Below are 21,987 nucleotides of genomic sequence, written 5' to 3'. Positions count from 1 at the left end.
TATTGAGTTCCTACTAAGTGTCAGGGAGCATGAAACACTTGAGTGGGATGTGGAGCGACTCAGACTCCACGCTCCTTGGGACCACCATGCCCTCGCAGACCCCCAGAACCAAGTGTAATTAGAAGCGACAAGTCCAGAACTGCATCTTGGTGGTCTGGGTCAGTATCCCAGCTGTGGCTTATCAAAAGATGCCTGTTTAAACCATGCCCCACAACTGTTCAGGCTCGGCCATTTGAGAAAAGTAGCTGAGTGTTTGAGTTGAATCCTCTCTTTTACACCCACCCCCAGAAGCGCTTATTGTTTGCATTGTCCATTGAGCTTCACAAAGAAGGGTTTAAAAACATAGTCGCCCATGAGGTTGCCCAGTCTGGAGGAAGCCTGGAAAAGCAGTGACCCATGCACTACGGGTGTCTGTGTGTGTGGGTATATGCCACGTGCATAACGTAACGACAGATCACTGTCTGAGGGATAGATGCTTAGATGGTTACACAGGACAGTGCTGCCCTGGGAGCCACTTCCCTGAAAGCAGGACAGGAGAGGCAGCATGAGGTTGCGGGAAGAGCACAGGATTTGGTACTGATGGTTCTGCCATCAGAACCTGGGGTCTGTGATCTTGAACGGGTAATTTAATATCTCACGGCCTTGGTTTCCTCATCAGTAAAATGGGGATCACTATGCCTACCTTACAGGGTTTTCTGAGGATTGATTGAGATAGCATTTGAAAGTGCCTAGCACTGAGCACTTGTAGATAGATGCACATATAAATACTGTAGACATCTGGGAAATGTACATTCTGTTCCCTGCTTGACTGAATCTGACTGCTTAGAACAAAGGAAGACAATGGGAGTGCTGCGGAGATACAGGCCATCCATTGTCTTCCCGGATTGTGTCTCAACCAACCAGAGGCGGTGTGGTGAAAATGCTGAGTGATGGATGGGCGGGGGGGGGGGGGGGGGGGGGGGGGCAGAAGTCCTCTGTTCTGGTCCTGATTTACTCCCCAGCTAGGTGACCTCAGACAAGCTGCTTACCCTCTCTAGACTTAAGTTCTCTCTTCTGCCAAAAATGCCCTTATGTAGCTCCCGAGGTGGTTGTAAAAATCCATTGAAGGTATCAAGATTAGAAAGGAAGAAGTGCCCGTCTGTATTTTTGCAGGAAACATGATCTTGTATATTCTGTATGCAGAGAATCCTGAGGAATCCACAAAATACTATTAGAGCTAATAAACGAATTCGGCAAGATAGCTGGATATAAGACCAACATCCAAACATCAATTGTATTTTCAAACATTGCAAAAATGAAATTAAGAAAATAATTCCATTCACAACAACACCAGCACCTTATTTAAAGAATAAAATGCTTGGAAATATTTAACAAAAGAAATGCAAGACTTGTGCACTGAAAACTATAAAGCATTGCTGAAAGAATTTGGAACCTGAATAAATGGAAAGATATCCCATGTTTATGGAGCAGGAACTTAATATTGGGAATATGGCAATGCTTCCTAAATTAATTGTTCTATAGAGTCAACACAATTCTTGTCAAAATCTTAACTGGATTTTTTTTTTTCAGACGTTGGCAAGCTCATCCTAAAACTCATCCAGAAATACAAGGGACTCAAAATAGCCAAAACAATTTTCAAAAAGAGGTACAAAGCGGGAAGAATTACACATCCCGATTTCAAAACTTAATGCAAAGCTAAGACATCCTGACAGTGTGGTCCTGGCATAAGGATGAGCATACAGAATAAAACTGAGAGCCCAGAAATAAACTCTAACATTTACGGTCAGTTGATTTTCAACAAAAGTGTCAAGAAAATTCAGTGAGAAAGGAATAGTCTTTTCAACCAATTGTGCTGGGGCAATAACCTCATACTATACACAAAAATTAACTCAAAATGGATCACAAACTGAAATCTAAGAGCTGAAAGTATAAAACACTTAGAAGAAAACACAGGAGTAAATTTTCGTGATGTTGGGTTCAGCAATTATTTCTTATATATGACACAAAAAGTACAAGTGATAAAGGAAAAAATCAACAAATAGGACTTCATCAACATTAAATACTTTTGCACTTCAAGACACTCCATCAAGAAAGAGAAGAGACAACCCACCACCTGGGAGAAAAACATTTGCCAATCATATATCCAAAATATCTTTTAAAACTTCTACAGCTAATAACAAAAAGACAAAAAGCTCAATTTTTAAAAATGGATAATAGAATTTGACTAGATGTTTCTCCAAAGAATTATCAACTGGCCAATAAGCACATTATGTTAAGCATTGTTAGTCATTAGGGAAATGCAAATCAACACCACAATGAAATACCACTTCACACTGACTAGGATGGCTGTAATAAGAAAAGACAATAACAAGTGTTATCAAGGATGTAGAGAAATGGGAACCCTCATGCATTGCTCAGGGGAATGCAGAACAGTGCAGCCGTTTTGAAAGAGAGTCTGGCAGTTTCTCAAAATGCTAAGTATAGAATTACCGTATGATACTGTAATTCCAGTCCTAGGTGTCTACCCAGGACAAGTGACAACAATTGTCCCCACAAAGACTTGTACTTGGATGTTCATAGCAGCGTTATTCACAATAGCTGAAAAGTAGAAACAACCCAGATTTTCATCAGCTAGTGAATGGATAAACAAAATGTGGTCTATCTGTACAATAGAATACTTCTTGCCAATAAAGAGGAATGAGGTACTGGACAACACGGATGAACTGGAGCAGGAGGTGGGAATGGGGAGCAGCTACAGGGCATAAGGTTTCTTTCTGGGGTGACGGAAACATTCCAAAATTATACTGGTGATAGTTGCATGCCTCTGTAAATATTCTGAAAATCATTCAATTGTACGCTTAAAATGGATGCATTTTATGGCATGTCAATTATACATCAATAAAGCTGTTAATAATAATTTTAAAAGATCAATTGAGATCACAACTATATAGATCCATATATAGGACCTAATTAGCACATCCAGACTAAGTTAGATTCCAGATTCCCAGCTACACAGGGAAATACTAGCCCCCCATTGTAAGTAAATGCAGAATTTACCTATAAAACATGGCCTCTCCTTTTCATCTTCCTACTGGTCTCCACACCCTGCTGCTCTGTGCAAATCCTCTAACCTAAGGACTTTTTTGTTTCTTCTTTTCTTTAATTTTTCTGTTTGATAATACTGACCATCTCCTATTGGAAACTTTGTCTTTCCTTGATTACTTTGACCCTGTTTGACTCCTGATTTTCATTTTAGGTCTTTGCTAGAATGGTCTATGAATGGCCTTTACTTGTTCCTTGTTTCTGTTGGTGTCTCTTCTTCTATATCGTGCTCCCTAAATATAAGTAAGTGCCCCCCAAGTTTCATCTTGACCTCTTTCTCTTCTCTTGCCATAATCCTCCCAGGGGCTTCATCTACTCACATAATATCCCACCTCTATGAGGGCAATTCCGAAATCTGTACCTCCAGGCCTTCATGACTGGTAAAGAAATCACCACCTGGAGGTCTTGCAAGTGCCCCAAGTATGAGAATATGAACAAGTGATTTAAAGACTGTATTGAGATATTTTGTTGAAATATGAATTAGCCTGTTCTCTTCCTGTATATTCCCCTCCGTCATGTTTCCAGCAGATACCCAGCCCCTTTTGTCTTTGGAGAGGTCTGTGTTTCTGAAACAACAGCTGATATTGCCTGCTGGACACATTCTCCCTTTGGGACTCTTTATCATCTCAGACTGAGCTCATTTGAACACATTGTGAACGTGTCTCTGAAGGGGAGGGGAGGGAGGAAGGAAGGCATATATGGTTTTGAGAGAAGCAAGGAAGAGAGGAAGGCAGGATGGGCTACAGAATTTCCAGAACCTAGTAAAAAATTAAAATGTGGCATCCTTTGCCCATAACGTATTAAGAATTTCACAAGGGTAACAGCAGAGCATGAAAGAAAACACAAGATCCTTATAAGCAAGGGGCCTGGTGTGACCGCATAGGTCACACGCCCATGAAGCTGGTCCTAGTGGAAAGTTTCCCCCCAGACCAAGGAGAGAGAAGAAGTCAGTTGGTCCAGGGAGAGCAGAAGATGCACTGTTTGGTGGCAGAACTCCATGGGGAGCGCTGACATTGAGAGATAAAACAGGTGGGGCTGGCATCAAAGTGCAAGATTTTCCAGTTCAAAGCAGCAGAACCTGGTCTCTGGGGCCACATGGATCGGCATGTGGGCGTTTGGTGGGAGCCAGGATGAACCAATGACCAGGGATGCTGCCCCAATGCTTTGGGACTGTAAATGACCCAGGACCTTTGCACAACCCTAGAGGAAGGAGAGAAGTCACCCCACTACCCACCCCGTAGCAACTGAGATGGAATTTCCACTGAGCCCAGTGAGATGGAATTCAGAGTCAGATTTAGGTTTATTTTTTTTTTTTACTGTGATCAAATATGCATAATATAAAATTTACCTTTTTAACCATTTTTAAGTGTACAGTTCAGTGGCATTAAGTACGTTCACATTGTTGTGCAACCATCACCACTATCCATCCCCAAAACTTTTTATTATCCCAAACTGAGACTCTGCCCCATTAAACACTAACTCCCCGATACCACCAGCCCCTAGTACCCACCATTCTACTTCCTGTCTCTGAATTTGACTCCTCTAGGTACCTCATCTAAGTACAATAGTGCAATATGTGTCCTTTTGAGTATGGCTTATTTGACTTAGAATGTTTTCTAGGTTCACCCATAGATTCGGATTTTTTTTTAAGAAAATAAAGAAATGCACTCTTCCTGATACAGTCAAGTTTGTGAACTTGAATCTACTTTACACTCAGATTAATTCATTAATCTTACTCTAAGACTAGCTTGAATTCATGTCTGATCCTGAGATTTTTCTCTCTGACGCCCAGGATCCTTCATTCTCCTTAGACTTGAATGGCCTCCCTCAAACCCACACGGCTCAGGAATGTCAGAGTAACCATCTCAAAGCCCTGTTCTGGTCTCCAAACGCTCCTCATCATCCCCACCTCTGCCCCTTGACTTGTGAGATGCCATCTGCCCTCAATGCCCTTCCTCCTGCTTTCAACCCATCCAAATCCTTCAGGCTTTGCTCAAATACCATCACCTCCGGGAACCTTCCCTCTTCACCCATACTCTCAGAAATGGTCTCTGCATCCCCTGTGTCTATTCTATTCTGTCCTCTGATTATATTTATTTCAACACATATTTAGTGGCTCTAGCTTAATTGCAAGCTCATCAGAGACAGAAGCCGTGTCCCAGTCATCTTTAGAACAGCACCTCTCACATTGTAACCCTTCGATATACCCTTGCATGAAGAATGTCCACATATGAATGTCCTGTACGAATAAACTTCAATGTTATATGTTGTTGTAATTACCAAATTCTATGGTTCAGGCAGTAAGTAGTCAACGAGTTAGCAAATGGCATGAAGATAAGATCTCAAAGCACCATCCAGCTCTGAAATGTTACTGTCTGTGGGTCAAGACCTTTGAGAGGAGGGACATTGTGCTTTGGCTTGAAAGAGAAGATGAGTGGAGGGAAGCTGGGGCCTGGGCTGGATCAGAGCCTTGGGGGTTCCCAGAAGGATGGGAGTAGAGCCTTCTCGGAGGTAGTCAGTTGTCTGAGCAAAAGGAAGGACTGAGAGTTCCCAGAGAGGCCTCCAACAAAAACAGAGAGTGGACAAGGGAGAGGTGAAGAGATCATTCTTCAAAATTCCATTACAACAGGGGTTTCACCACTGGCTAGGAGAACCCTGAGGATGCCCTTGTTTGAAGGGTAGAAATTAGTCTGATGTCCACTGAGGGAGCCTCCTGAGGTGAATTTTCAAGACATCCAGCCAGCTGGCTCATCAGTTCACAAGAACAAACAGGTGGTTTGGAATTGGGTAAATAAAGTCACTTTTGTTTTCATTTGATTATTTTAATGTTTAGCTAGATGTTGAAATTCATGTTGACACAGTCGGAGAGTGAATTCTGTGGAACATAGTTTTCTTATCTGTCCCATCAGAACTTGGTGAGATCACTTAAGTTGTTTAAAGAATAGCAGCCCACGTTTACCATCCATGGCACAGGGAAGTAGGGATGATGGCTGAGCTGAGTCCAAACACCACTCCCAAGCTTCTAGGTGGTTCCATCTCCTCCCTGCCCAGATCTTTGATGAAATCTACACAAAAAGCTTCTTTGAATCTCATCTCCACTTCAGCTTACACATCCCTGGGGATGTTAATGAGGATGAGAAAAGAAGCTTGGAAGCAGGGAAGAGTGGAATGCTCGGAGCAAAGATGAGAGCTCAGGCAAAGTGGCTGACAGGTAGGAAGAGTTGGAAAGGATGCCTGGGCTTCCATCCCTGTTCATCTGGGGAGGCCAGACCCCAGGCCGGACTTGGAGGCCTGTGCCTGGTGAGGCTCTGCCCTTAACTAACTGCTGGATCTGAATCCGAGGCCTTGGTCTCCTGTTCTGCACGATGAGACGAATACATGCGCTAGCATTTCTAAGGCATCTTCTGCGTTTTACATTTTGTAATTCTGAATGCCTTTGGGGGAAATTTTGGATTGGGATCTAGTGGGTTTTGTTACATATTCCCAAGCTCATTCACATGGTTTTAGTGTTATTTTTTACTCGGACAAATGCGTGCTAAAATGAACCATAAAAGTCACACACAGAAATATACAGGGAGGGGCGTCATGGTTTGGGATGAGACCAGCTGGCTAAGCTCCAGGGGAATGGGCCAGACTCGGAGCAACAGGAACCTGGAATTAGATCCACCCACAGAGCCCAGCAAAACCGAGACAGCCCCGGGTGCTGGGATGACAGGCTGACTGTGGCCATGGTGTTGCTTTGGGCCCCAGCGAGGAGAAGCACGTCCAGCATGGAGATGAAGGAGGGAACTTAGAGGTCTATGGAGTATGACTGGATGGAACCGAGAATCCAATGAGATCAAAACAGGTATATGAACGCACCAGTGGTTTGTGAGAAAAATAGTGGAACCTCAGCAGGTGAGGTTCATCAACAAAACTCTCGAGCCTGGAAGAAAGATCGATAACAGAAGGCTTCCACCCTGAGCTCGGACAGAAGTCCAGGTACTGGCACCGAACCAGGGAAGCCCAACGAACATGAATCGAGTGTCTCTTCTCAGTAAGGACTGGGCCCAGATGCAGAAATTGTCTATATTCCACTGCCCCTGAGCATAGACCAAGAGCAGGGTAGATTGCTGTGTGCACTGGCCTGGCCTACAGGGGAAGCTCAAGGGACTTACCTGGGGAATGGAGGCCCTTCAGAGGCTGGACACAATGTGGGGACTGATAGATTGCCTTTAGTCCTGCTCCCTGGAGGGGCAGTGATACCTCCCATGAGTGGTCGTGTTCAAAACAGGATGGTGATAGAGGCCTTATCCATGGGGCTCCTGAGCCCTGGCTGGTTGTTGTTTGCAAGTCCACAATACAGACTGAGAAAACTGAACCGAACCATAAAACGTTGCTTTATGTACACGAGGCTGGGAAACATTTTTTAAAAAACTCTTTTAATGTGAATACATTTCCCTAAATCACAAAGGAGGTGCAATGGACTGAATGTGTGCATCCTCTCAAAATTCCCATGCTGAAATCTAATCCCCAGTGTGATGGTGTTAGGAGGCGGGGCTTTTGAGGGGTGATTAAGTCATGATGGGGAACCCTCATGATGAGATTAGTGCCCTGATAAAAGGGACCCTGGAGAGCTCTCTGATCCTCTTTCCGCCAAGTGAGGATATGAGGAGAAGACAGTCATTTGTAACCTGGAAGACAGACCTCACCAGAACCCAAGCATGCTGTCAACTTGATCACAGACATCCAGCCTCCAGAACCGTGAGACATCAATTTCTGCTGTTAATAAGCCACCCAGCCTGTAGTACTTTGTTGTAGCAGCCTGAACCAAAACAGGGTGCTTAATCAACGTTAAATTAAAATCTCTGCTCATTCGACTCGAGACGAGCAAGTTCCACTGGATATGGATATATTTTTTAATTTAATATTTTGAATAGATAAATTGTATTGTTCAGAAAGATAGGCAACCAGACATCTCTCTCCCATCTTTGTCTCTTATCTGTCCACATGCTACTCCAATAGGTCACCACAGTTCCTAGTTTCTTACATATCTTTAAAGGTATCTTTTCCCTCCAATTGGCAGAAATCCTTGGCTGGGCCCTGAGGACCCTGAATGGGAGGCTCACTGCCTCCAGCCTCGTGGTGGAGCCTGGCTGGACAAAGGGTGGGAGAGAGGCTGCCTCCCCACCATGGAGCATTTGTGACCAGAGACAAAGGGAACGTGTGAAAAGTTTATAAAATAACTGGTCACTCATATACAGTACATGGCCTGCCTGCTGGGAACATCTCAGTGCAAAGGTCTCCGTGGCATTTTCTAGGGGCTGCTGGAGCCAAGACTCTAGACCCCGGTGACTTCTCCGAAGTGTCTCCCTGCCCTCACATGGCCTAGCCTCACGTCTTCCTTCTTTGGCAGACTCTTGGTGCGACATCTTGCAGGCCAGGGTTGTGCCCTAGAGAGGGTCCACATCCTTTACAAATGAGAACACTGAAGCCCAGAGAGGGAATTCACACGGCCCATGAGGGGGGACCCGGTGCAAAGACCTTTTACATGTTTTCATTAGTCTGGGCTGCAGGCACAGGGGAGGGAGGCGGTGGGCCTCTGGTCTGCTGGTGAGTGACTGAGAAGCCCAGTATTTGACATTTTCTCCCAAACACCTATGTTTGTTTAAGATTTTTGCCTTCAACCATTAAAGCAAAATGTTTTCTCAAGTCCACCTGAGAAAGCCAAATCCTTATCCATACAGATAATTTTTCAGGGAAAGCTTGACACACTACAGAGCCGGTGTGCTAATTTATTTGATTTGTGTGCAGAATCTGGAAGAAAGGCTCAAGGCCCAGAGAGCCCTTAGGCAAACTCTGTGGGAGTCTTACTCACTACATCCAAAGACACAGGGACCTCCATCTGCCACCTCCTTTCCTTCCCTCAGGCCAGAGTTCTTGTCAAGGGACATCAGCATCCAATGGGATTAACTACAGGCCACTTTCTTCAGCTGTATGGAAGAGGTCAAGGTGTAGTTGCTGTGAATAACGGGAATGGATGCAGAATCTCATCGAGAGCCCTTCCCGCAGCCTTTCCCTCCGCCCCACCGTAGCTCCTAAGAACCTCCTTGGAACCTCACTACTGTATTCCTAGCACCGAGAACAGAGCGCCTAGAACATTCTCAGCAAATATCTGCCACTCATGAAGTGCACAGCTAACCCAGGGCTCCATCTGCCCAGGTCTCTCATTTTAAAGCAGGGAGAACTCAGGACTCGGAAGAGGATGTGACTTTTCCAATGTCCCAGTGGGTCATGGCAGAGTCAGGAGAAGAAACCCGGTCTCCTGGCTCCCTCTTGCTGCGCTCCCTGGTCCACCAGTGCTGCCCAGCTGACCCACATCAGACATATTGGTTGGGCAACCTGGGGTGAAAAACAAAGCTGCTCACAGCCAAGGTGACTGGGCAGGGGACCCAGCCTCCTGGCACACCGGTAACTCATTCATGGCCCACAGCACACTCTGCTCTGCTGCAGACTTTTACATGCATTTTCACAACGACCCCACTTGTTGTCCTGCCTCAGACCTGGCAACTGAGAAGCACTCGCTCTCAAAGGCTGGCACCCGGGGGAAGTTGTGTCATCAAGGAGGTAAAGTATCTGCAGTATCCTTGACCAAAAGTCTGTTAATGATTTCAGCCTAGGCAGCCCTTTGTCCAGAAGAGCCTGCCCACACATGGTGCCATGACCTGTCTGTAGAACCCTTTCTCCTTGCTATGGAAAGGGCTGAAGATACGAGTAGGTTATGATCAAGCACAATATCCAACAGAGCCAAATGCTACAAAAAGGACCCAGAGGAGCCCCAAACCTGCCCCAGGTCTTTGCCTGGGAGACTGTGGACACAATAGTCCTATTCACAGAAGGGGACTCTGAAACATGAGTAGGTGTTGTTCAAAGTGTCTCTGAAATAAATGTTAACATGCTGACTTAGGCTCCCTCTGAATTAATTTTAAAAGTCCTTTAACCCATTTCTGCCAAAGCATTCATGATGAAGCAGGTACTGAGAGCAGCATGGTTTAACCAAACTCCCAGAAGCCTCGGCAGGAGGCATATGGTCCTATCAATCAACAAGGTGGGCGGGGGTGGGGAGATCAGTCATGCTTTGGAGACCGCACTGGCTCTGTGCGGGTGAACCTTCTGAAAAAGGGTTTGCTGTTATTATAATCAAAAGCTTTCACCACATTTTTAAGCTTTACCCACTACCCTAACCATTCCCTTCTTCAGGGAGTGACTTTCAAGCAGCTGAACGCTATATAACAAGAACTGCCTCTCATCACCATGGAAGCCAAGAGAAACATACTCTCTGAAAAGTGACACTTCAGTGTAGAGAGGTCTGTTGATGGGAGCTTAAATAATGATGTGCCAGGAAAGATTACTTGTGTAAATTCTTGGAACACACTTTTTTCTCAGGGCATGAGCCGGTTAGTGCTCTTCACAGCTTCTGTTGCCCAATGCCTCACCCACCCAGCTTGCCTCTCTAGGCAGCTCAATCAGGACTCATTACACAGACTGTAGTTTTAAATGGAAATGTGGGAAGATGTTGTTAGGGGTCCCTGGGAAGTAGAGACAATTTTCAGACAAAAGTTCATGCAGATGAAAAGATAGATTTAATTGTGCATCTGTGAGAAATATCCTCTATCAACTGTGTGGCAAGCAGACAGGTAAGAAGTGCATTTACTGGGGTCCACTGGGATCCACAGAAGCAATTTCTCTCCTTTACTCCCATGGTTATTCTACATGTTTCTAGAACTCTCCTTTAAGACATTGTCTCTGATCCCCTAAAGATCCAACTCTAGGTGAATATCCCATTCCAACCTGAAGTCTATTCAGATGAAAATTTACTTCCCCAAATAAACAGCCCTCCAAACTTTCCCGTCTCTGTTCATAGGAGACCCAGACTTCTGAGTATCGTGTAGCCTTGGAATTGATTCAGGCTCCATCCTTTTAGTTCTTTTATATTCGCTCAATACCCAATCAGTAAGTTCTGCCTCAAACTCAATTCTTCCCTTGCAGCCCATCATAGAGATAGATGCTCAGATGTTTGAAGTGGAAAAGGAGGAAAGGAGGCATTTGTTGGATTATCTTCGATTTAGCTTTCAAAGCCTTCTATCAATTGCATGCCTTTTTTTCCCCACAAATTCCTCTTTCTCTAACCCTCCAGCCTACACCTGGTGAATGGGTTATCACCCTTCCACCATCTTGTTAATGCTTCTCTGCCTTTGCTTGTGCTGTGTCCCTCATATATCACAGTTTGTATAGAGTTCTTTTTTTTTTAAGATTTGGCTAAAAATTCATCTCCTACTAAAATCTTTCCACTCGTCTTTCAATGTTTAGTTCTAGATCCACCTTCTCCATGAAAATATTCAAGACCATTACAACTCCCAATAATACTGCCCTCTCATGAGTTGCAGACACTTATCCCGATACCATTCATTTTCATTAAGACCCATACATTTCTTGTAAAATGCAACTAACATCCATTCAGTGTCTGTGAAACATTACATTAATGTTACAGATAATTCCTTTCCCTCTCTGTGGGAGGATTATACTTCCCTAACCTATTGGCATCAAGCTTGGCAATAGGATTTGCTTTGGCCACTGAAATGTGAGTAGATGTGACTTGTGCCACCTCTGAGAACATCCAAGCATCATCGCATTGTTCTGCCATTTTCCCTTTGCCATGTGAGCAGCATAGATCATTTAGAAGTTGCTTTTTCAGCCTGGTTCTCGAAGAGGAAATGGGGCAAAGTTAATCCTGAAAGTCCACGTACATGAGGGAGAAATAAACTTTCACTGTTGTAAGCCTGTGACATAGCTTGTTACTGCAACATAATGTAACCTAATCTTACTGATAAAGTACGTAATATGTACAGTTTTTATAATGGTGGTTTTTACAGAAACTTTCTCATTTTGTCCTCGCAACAAGCTTATTGGGTCAGTTTTACTTTCTCCATTCTACTGACAAATAATATTAAAACTCAAAAGAACTTGTTCAAATTCTGAAAGTTAAAAAGGGACAGAATAGATGAAATGAGATCTTTTGCATAAATCTATAGCTCTTTGCACCACACCGTGTGTTATGGGTGGAATTGTGCTCCCCAAAAAGATCTGTTGAAGTTTTGTCCCTCAGTACCTGTGAGTGTGACCTTATTTGGAAACAAGATCTTTACAGATAATCAAGTTAAGATGAGGTCATTAGAATGGGACTAATCCAAAATGACGGATGTCCTTATAGGAAGAGAAGAGACATGTGTAGACACACAGGGAGGACACCATGTGGCAATGGAGGCAGAGACTGAAGTGATGCGTCAAAGCATCTATAAACCAAGGAATACCAAGGATTGCTGGCGACATAAGAAACTAAGAGAAAGTTATCAAACAGATCCTTCCCCAGAGGCGTCAGAGAGAGCGTGGCCCTGCTGACACCTTGATTGCAGATCACTAGCCTGCAGAACTGTGAAGGAATAAATTTCTACTGTTTTAAGCCACTCAGTTTTGGTAATTTGTTACAGCAGCCCTAAAAAAACCAACACACCATGACTACCTGAATTCCAGGGCAGAAACCAGCAGAAACTCTCAGCAAGTAGGTTTTGGGATGGAAGCGGTCTGTCGAAAAAAACCCTTCATTCTTCCATTGCAGCCTAGTGTCACCACCGTGTCTGTATTAGTCTCCAAGAGCTGTCATAACAAAGTACCACAGACCAGATGGCTTCAACGACAGAAATATATCTTTTACAATTCTGGAGGTTAGAAGTCCAAAATCTAGGTGTCATTAGGGTTGGTCTTTTTGGAAGCCTCTCTCCTTGGCTGTCTTTTCCCTCTGTCCTCACACGGTCTTCCCTCTGTGCCCATCTGTGTTCTAATCTCCTCTTCTTACGAGGACTGCAGTCATGTTGGAGCAGGGCCCACTCTAATGACTCTATTTTAACTCGATTACCTTTTTAAAGACCCTATCTCCAAATATAGTCATATTCTGACGCATTGGGAGGTTAGGACTTCAACTTATGAATCGGGGGGAACACAATTCAGCTCATAACACCATCTTGTGTCTTCAGATACCTAAGGAATCTCTCACAATGTCTCTGTTCACAGCCCGGCCACTTAAGCAATCCGGGATGGAGAATGAGAACACGAGGATGGCCTCACGAGCCCTTTAAGTTGCCAGACCCAGCCCTACGTCCAACAGCCAGGACCACACGAAACTTGGCCTTCACTGTCCTCTCACAGTTGTTCACATGGGTCTCAACCCTTTGCCCTGTTTACGCTTTGCTGTCGCCTCTGCTTTCTTGGATTCGGCAGTCTTGGCTAGAACTAGGCTCTCTCTTGGGCTATGCTGAAGACTAGTGTTCTGGTTAAATTTCCTCCCAATACCCCAAGCCTGGATCCTCTACTTTGGGTGACCGTCCTTTCAACCATCTTGATGCCTCCAACCTTATAATCAAAATTTAAAACAAAATTCATAGACATATTTTGAGATATATCACACTTCTAGACATGAGTGGTAATCAGCTCACCTAAATGGCCCTTAACCACTTTCATAAAGAAAAGCATAATTTCGGTTTTTTCTCCTCCTTATTAATTTAGGAATATCCAACATCAAAATAATAATCAACAAGTTCTCTAAAACTCTGAATGTTTTAATCATTATTACAAGGGCTTTTTGCTATAAAGAATTTTATTTGGAGAAGACAGAATAAATAATCAAATTGGTGAAAATTTGATGAAAAATAAGGGAAGTGAGCGATTAGAGAGTGATGGAGTGACGTAAGCTCTTTTAGTTAGGGTGGCCAGGGAAGGCCACCACAGTGACTTTGAGGAAGACATCTGAAAAAAGCAGAGCAAATCTTGGTTCTTTCTGGGGAAAAGCATTCCAGCCAGAAGGAGCAGCAAGTTCAAGTGTCCTGAGGGAGGCACGTGCGTGGAACAGGTGAGGAAGGAAGGGGAGAAGTGGTCAGGAATGAGGTCAGAAAGGGGCTGGGTGACTGTGTGGGGTCCGTTCTGTAAGAACTTTAGATGTTACTCAGAGTGAAAGCAGAATCTACTGGAGGGTTTGAACAGAGGAGCGACACGATCAGATGTGTGTTTAAAAGGACTGCTCTGGTTCATAGGTGGAGACAGACTGCAGGCCAGAGAGGGTGGAGGGAGCTGGCGCTGTTAGGAAGCTCTAAGCAATAGAGTGCCTGGGATGGAGGTGGGAGAAGTGGAAGCTTCCAATCCATCTGGAAAATACAGCTGACTCAGGCCGTGAGAGAAAGGGAGGTGAGAAAGATGAGGAGGAACCAACCAAAGGGACTGAGAAGCAGTCAGTGAAACAAGAGGAAACCAGAGAGGCCAGAGTCCTGGAACCCGAGTGAGCTGTGAGGACAGAGGAGCATGGGCTGTGCCAAACGCTGTTCCTGGGCACGAAGTCAAAGCCTGAGGACTGACCCTTGACCCCTATGAGGTCACTGGGGAGAACAAAAGCACGATCGGTTTTGTACCAGAGAGAATGAGGGGAGAAGTTGAGGGCATCCAACATAACATATCTGAGGAGGTGTCTGAATCTAAGGAGGCTAACAGGCTGGGGCGCATCTCTCGTGCCAGTGTCTCTTGGGGGAGGGGAGGGAGCCCTGGAGGCCGCGTCCGTGCTGCTTGTGCTGTGGGCGTGCAGAGGCCACTGGGCAGCCCCCCAAGTGAAACCCGAATTCTCCAGAAAACTGAGCATGTGGGGTTTTTTTCAAAACATGATTTCTCAAGTGCTTTCTGCACTGATTTCCTTTGGTCCAAGGGACAGCCGGTTTTAATTTAAATCAGCTATTCTCTTAAAAACCAGGGAAAGCGTACCTCCCCCTGCAATCTCTCTCTCCAGAGTGTCGGATCCTTGATATCTGGGATGAATCTGCTTCCCACGTGACTCCTAGGAGGACAACAGGAACTGCATTGGCACCATTGTTAATTCTAAGCGGTGGACATCCTTGGTTTTGCTTTGATTCCGGTCAAGGATTGATAGAGCACCTTGACTCAGGCTCTCGCTGCCTACTGGACCGGTCTTAGGGAGACCGCTCTCCCTGGGTCCGGGGTCACAGGCATAACCTCCTGGGCGCTCCAGGACTCAGGTCAGGGCCCCGCAAATTGCTATGTGAGAACTGGGCTCTGATGCCCCCTCTCCAATCTCAGCCTGCTGCTGACCTTCTTCAGTGTCTGGAGTGAAGCACCACTCCTTGAACTTTACTAGTTTCTAAATGTGGAACTGATCATCACATACTGCACAGCAAACTCACTTCGGCAGATGTTCGTCTCTTGGAAGACTACGTTCAGTCAAGATTAAATGCTAGACTGGTTTCCCTGCTACTCAGGACGTTTCTGGACCACTTTCCCCAAATGTTTCATCAGAAGGGTTCAAGAATTACAAACAAATGCTGCCATTGACCTCGGCAAAATGATGCTAAGTTAGGCTGCCTCAAAATATACCTGGCATTTTCTCTCACCTATGATCCGGATTGAAGAGATCACTGCTTTCCTTCCACGGATTTTATCTTAAACTTTTCTTCAATCAAATGTGAATTTACCTCAAAGAGAGAATAACTTTACAAAAACAGCCACAGTAAGAGAGACTAAAACAAAAAGCAGCCAGTAGCAGTTACACTGGTTATGTTTCAACTAAAATTTAAGTTGGTTCACACACCGCTCTTCAGAAAGAGTGCCTCTGCATAAAGGGAGACAGAACAATATATGCCATGCTTGTGGCTGTTTATTCCAGCTCAGGGCCCACCTCCTTCAAAATGCTTCCACACGCTACTCCAACTGGAAGAAAATTCTCCTCTCTTCTGGTCTTCTGGAGCATATTAGGAAACTACCCATTGGTCCTTAGTATCTTAGTTTGCTAGGGCTGCCATGATAAAGTATCACAGACTGGGGAGCCAAACAGCAGACATTTATTTCTCACAGTTCTGGAGGATGGACATCCAAGATCATGATGTTGGCAGATTTGGTTTCTGGTGAGACTTCTCTCCTTGCCTTGCAGGATGCTGCCTTCTCGGTGTGCCCTCATGTGCCCTTTGCTCAGTGCAGGCTTATCCCTAGTGTCTCTTTTTCTTCATAAAAGGACATCAGTCACATTGGATTAAGGTCCCAGGCTAAGGGCCTCATTTTAACTTAATCACCTCTTTAAAGACCATATCTTCAAACACAGTTACATTCTGAGGTTCTGGGTTGGGACTGCAACACACAAATTTTGGAGGGATACGATTCAGCCCTTGTCATTCATTCTAGAATGTTATAGGTACCCGATGTGCTTCTCCTCCTCAACTTGGACGGAGGCTCCCTGGGCGAAAGGCCCCGTTTTAGGATTCTATGCGTTGCCAGCACTCAATTGTTTGACGAATCTTCTTGATCACTACTGGGATTTTGTTCACATTTGTCCTGATGCAAATATATTTTGAAGGAGAAAAGAAATCAGCCACATGGCTTCATGTCAGTGGGCGACATGATTTCCAAGCTTTCTTGAAATCTTGTGATTGTTTATTTCCCATCGCCATCCACATTGGCTTCCCAAGGAGTTCTCCTCTCTAGAGAGTTTTAGTCATTTCCTTAATATCTTACGTGGAGGCTTCCCAAGACATGCCAGTCCTAATTTTGTCAAATTCCCTATGCATCGCTTATTTTCATGTCCGCATCTGGCAACACCTGAGACCCTGGCCTGAGTGGGATTCAGAAGCTGAGGAAACTGAGGCTCAGAGCAGTGCAATGGCTTATCTGGAGTCTTCCAGCATCATCCTGACTCTGCAGGACTCCAAGCAAGTTCCTCCAGCTCCAAAGCCAGGGTTCCTTCCAATAAGCCATCATTTCTTATTATGCAAAGAGAATGACACTAAGGGCTTTGTGTCTTATGGGCAATAATTCACGTAATGAAATGAGACCATACTCTCTCTTACGAATTCTGAGGATCCCTAAAACAGCGTATCTTTTAGTACCAAAAGGATCTAGCACGATTCTTTTGTTGGTTCACAAAATGCTCAAATGCTCAAACCATATGTTTAAATAGAAATCCCAACAGATAGATCCTTCCTGATATGAGAAAAGAGGAGTATTTCAACATCAGGTGGAAAAATAAGCATGGATATTGGGAGAAACAGTCTAAATTTAGCCCTGAGCCAGTCCTGGGGTGGTGGAAACCATACCATCCTCTTGGCCTGGCATCTCCCAGCCTATCAGCCTGGGCCAAGCCCTTTCGTTCACTTAGTGGGTCCAAGACAAATGAGACCCAAAGACATTTGCACACGAACATGAGCCTTGCCAGACACATCCTGTATACGATATTGCTTTTCCAAACTGGAAAAGCCAATTTAAGTATTGAGCAGGCTTTCTAATCAGATAATACATTCTACCATCTAAAAATATATACGCAGAACACACATGGACAACTTATGGCTTCCTCGGCTAGGCTCAGTTTGAAAGTGAAGGTGAGATCTTTGTCAAACTCTCATGGGAACTGCACTGTCCCACTGTGGGAGGGGCTCTTCTGTCATGAAGACAAGTGAAGACACCCATGGCCTGAAAAAGTGTGTCCCTGCATGACCGAGGCTTTGTGCCAATTATTCCTGGTGCCAATATCAGGAATGTGGGTCTGACAGACAAAGGACCATGTCACTGGCTTGCTTTCTCTGTGGAGATTGTAATGGGCCCTTTTTCCTCACTGGAGTCTGACTTTCTAAAATGGATTTTGTTCATTTTCCACTGAGATCGAGAAAACCGCACGTGGCAGTTTATGAATTGGGTCTCCCAGCAAGGCTGAGAGACAACTGGAATGGGGGTGGTCTGCGTGTATGAAGCTCCCTGGACAGAACTGAAGTCGGGCTGTGACACACAATAACAGCTATGTGTGACCCAGCAGCCTGCAAACTGCTTCCCTCCACGGGGGAACGTGTGCCAAGTGAGGACGAGAGGACTTTTGTTCATCCTCTTTATCTTAGAGACGCTGGCTGTTTGTCTGTTGGGGGAAATAAAAAAATAAGCAAATAAATTCCTGGCTTGTATGCAGTCTGGATTTTTTTCTCTCCATGCCTTCATTTCTAATTCTCCAGTCTCTTTCCCCTTGAATTGTATGGAATTTTCACGTACACATGCGTGCAGAACCCATGCATGAAATCAGAGACATCGATTTGTCTTTTCAAACTCCTTCAGTTTGCCAATCTATAGAGATCCATAACGAGATGCAAGAGTTCTCATCCCCTTTCTGTTAACATAATTTATAGTTTTCCCTGTGTTCAGAGAGCACAGAGAAGTCCTGCATAAGCAGCAATAACAGTGCATTCTTAACAGCCTCCCTGGACGGTTTGCTAAATTCTTTCTGAGAACCTCTTGCTGGCCCTTACAAAGGTTAACTGACAAACAAACGAAGCTGGGAATCCAACTGCGTGAGCAGAAAGCACGTTCTATTGCAAAGACAGAGGATCAAGTTTGTGGAATCACATTTAGCGTTCGGGCAATCCCAGAGGAAGGTCATCTTCAGGGAAAAATCAGCTTTCTCAAACCCAGGCACAGTCTGGGTTAGCTGGGGCTTTTTTTTCTTTTTAACAGATGCTAGAAGTTAAAAATTGGAATCTGAATTACACAACAACTCTTTTCTTCTCTGTGTCATTTTACCTGGCCCAAAAAAGCAAAAGAAGACGCAAGTGGCATTGCTAAGTAATAATATTTCAGGATATGGCCTAGAAACTCGCTCCAAGTAATCCAGGAACCCCACGTGTAACTCTCATAGTCTAGCACGTTGATAAACAAGCCAAAATGCCTCCAGGAGGACAGATGACTGCAGAGCAAAGGGACAGAAGGAATTTGGTATGGACACACGAAGACCTGCTGACTTTTTAAACTTGAACTTAGAAAACGTGGAGTTAGCTAGAATTTCTCCTTGTAAAACTCATCATTTTTGTAAGTCATCTGTTCACGTAGTTCTCTGTTCTCCACACTGAGAATCCAAAACAGGTCCTTGGGATAACTTTTGGAGACCAACACAACCGTGAAAAGAAAAATCTCAGCCAAGAACACAGATTTCTTGTCTATCTTTGGTGTCCCAAAGGACTAGGAAAACCCAAACGAGACTCGATTCCAGGAGCTAACTGTTCCCTGTTGGACTCCAGCCCGCCCCTCCCCACCCAGAAGAGGAACCGGTACTCACCAGTCATTAGGGTGTAGTAATTGGGATAAGAGAGACTGGGAAAATCTGGGGTCAAGTAGTCCACTTTTACTCCCCTGCTCACGATCTCTTGGAAACCAGGCAAGGACTCCAGGGCCTCATCACTGATGTAGTCCGAGCGAAAACCATCCAGCAGGAACACCAGGAGCTTCCGGTGGGCCGAGGCTGGCTGTGCCAGGCTGAGCGCGAGGACCAGCAGGAGGGCCCCAGGCTTTGCTGCCATGCTGCCAGGAGCCTGCCCGAGCCCGGCTGGCACAGCCGTCCCCTTGCAAAGACTGAGGATGGAGAATCTGTAACTATTCTCTCTTCTAGGGGCTGGACCTTGACTGCTGGCCTTGCTGAGCCAAGTTCACTTTCAGAATTTAAAGGTACAGCACCCCCTTTTAAAAACATCTATGCTCACCCTTTACTAGAAAGTCCGGAGCCTGACTCCTTTGGAGAAGCTGGGTTCCCAAACAACCCAGAATTAACACCAGGGGACAGAGTGCAACCTTACTATTTTGAGTGAATGTTCCAGAAATACAAGCACCACAGAAAGGTGGAATTTTAGAAGATGACAGAAGTCAACACTGACTTTGCAGTTGGGCTAACCAAAGGGAGGAGGCAAGGAAAAAGGCAATCTTTTAATTTGCTATGATCCCACGTCTTTGCCCGATTTAAACGCTCTTACTGACTTTTTCACTTACAATTTAGTATCACAAACCTCTGAACTCAGTATATAAACAAGGGGCAATAAAACGAGGTGGTCATATTTGTGAACTTTTCAGCCATGCTTCCATGGCCATAGCATTTAAAAACAAGTTATTTGTCTGTCTCGGACTTTTTTTTATATGCTTCTATATCTGGCGTTTATTGTTTTATTTTTCAAGTTGCTGGTGTCCAAACCCGTCTGTGGGAGGACGTGGTTCTCAGTAGAGCTGTAGAACCACAGAGAAAGTTCCAGAGTTAGACAACAGGGGGTCATGACAGGCAGATTTGTCTGAGGCTGCATTGCCCCAAGAGGGCAGCAATGAAATAGAGAGCTGAAGGACGAGAGTTTGAGATGGAAACGCAGAGCTGGAAATAACCATGCAGCCTTCACAACAAGAAGGACGAGGCAGAGGAGGGAATCGGAGCCTAGCCAGAAGGTGAGTTGGTGCAGCAAGGCACAGGTGTGCGAGGAGACAGAGCATTAAGTCCAGACTCCCAGGGTTCTCTGGGTGGGTCTCTCATTTGGCAGAAAATTAAACGTAAAGGATTATAAAACGTGCATGGCTCCTAGCAAGTGCCTAACAAATGCCATCTATCTATCTTAAGCGTGATAACATTATGACGTTGCTTAGATCCTGGTGAGACCTGAAGGCTCAGGGCAAAGCTTTACAGGGACTGAAGAGGCAGACAGACACCAGCTACCCCGACCTTGATCAGTTCTAAAATGCCTCTCTCACCTCTGCCCTCTGCCTGTGCCTTCTCTTCTTTGCCTGTTCTGCTGTATTTAGCGTCAAGCCCTTATATGAGATCACTGGTCACTTTCTAAATTGTGCTGCCAAAAAGGAAACCTAGCCAAATTAAAATTCCCACTTCAACTGACTTAGACAAGACTCAGACTTCATTTTTCCAATAAAAGTAATGCTTTTTACAGTTAAAAAATAAGAAAAAGAAGGAGCTTATTGTCAGTTTGTTAGTTTGAAAACACAATGTTATTCTTACTTCTTTGAGTTGTGGAGTATTATTGTTATTCTAAATGAATGAAAGAAAGAAGAAGGGAACGAGGGGAGGAAGAAAGAAAGGAAGGAAGGAAGGAGGGAAGGAAGGAAGGAAGAAAGAAAGAAAGAAAGAGAAAGAGAGAAAGAAAGGAAGGAAGGAAGGAAGGAAAGGGAGGAGGGGGGGAAGGAAGGAGAGAAAAGAAAGGGAAAAGGTGCTGACAAGTGGATGGGCTGCCCCAGCAGTGATCACACAAACTAAAAGGAGAATGTCCGCTTGTAGCTAGAGGTGCTGTGTCAGCGCCAAGCAGTTTTGGAGTTTTTGGACGGTGGAGATAGCATAGTGGTACAAGTCCACATGGTTTGCCTCAGGGGTGGCCCCTGGCCCACCTGGGTTAGAGGTCAAGGACTCCAGATTTTAAAGAAGAATATAAAACTGGCATCCACTTTCCTCTGCCACTAGCTGGGGCTACAACCCCAAATATGGCTCCCTGACTGCCTTATCCAGCTGCTGAGGAGGGCAGCTCTTAACTAACCCCCTCTGAACTAGAGTGTCCACAGATCCCCAGAGATTCCCAAGGCTCCTCTGCTAGTGCTGTGATGTGTCTGGGTGGGAGCATTGCTGATGTGCACCATATTATTTTATGATGATCGTATTGTTTTATGATAATGTTTAGACAGTTTCTCTAATGTTTTGAGTCAATAAATTATTGTAAATAAGCATCTTCAATATATATACTAACATATGAAGAAAGAAAAAAACATATGGGATGGAATTCAAACCAAGGAAATTTCAGTATTACCTATAGTCAGACTCCTGGTCTTGTAGCTTGTGGCTTAGAAAAGGTTAGAAATAAAAGCTAAAAGGCAATAAGAAAAGGCCACAGATTGGAAAATGTGGTTAATATTAAGTGTCCAAGTTCTTGTGGTCCAAGATCTTGTGTGTCCGTTATCTGGATGTCCTCAGTTGGGGGTGGTTATCTGCATCTAAAAGTTAAGCGTGTTCCTTGCCAT

At 44.7% G+C, this 21,987-nt stretch overlaps 1 protein-coding gene across 1 annotated transcript in view; it reads right to left on the bottom strand.

Annotated features, from left to right (window-relative positions):
- The window catches only part of ENPP6 (ectonucleotide pyrophosphatase/phosphodiesterase 6), a 103,782-nt gene extending 84,023 nt beyond the window's left edge, over positions 1-19,759 (bottom strand). Inside the window, exon 1 of the mRNA XM_005606401.4 lies at positions 19,274-19,759. Within this exon, the coding sequence (XP_005606458.1) occupies positions 19,274-19,514 (241 nt within the window). The 5' untranslated portion in view covers positions 19,515-19,759. The remainder of the gene's footprint in view (positions 1-19,273) is intronic.
- Between the last annotated feature and the right edge of the window lie 2,228 nt (positions 19,760-21,987).

The sequence above is a fragment of the Equus caballus genome, chromosome 27 (assembly GCF_041296265.1).
Source record: "Equus caballus isolate H_3958 breed thoroughbred chromosome 27, TB-T2T, whole genome shotgun sequence".
Lineage (NCBI taxonomy): Eukaryota > Metazoa > Chordata > Mammalia > Perissodactyla > Equidae > Equus > Equus caballus.
This window is presented reverse-complemented; position numbering and strand designations above follow the sequence as displayed.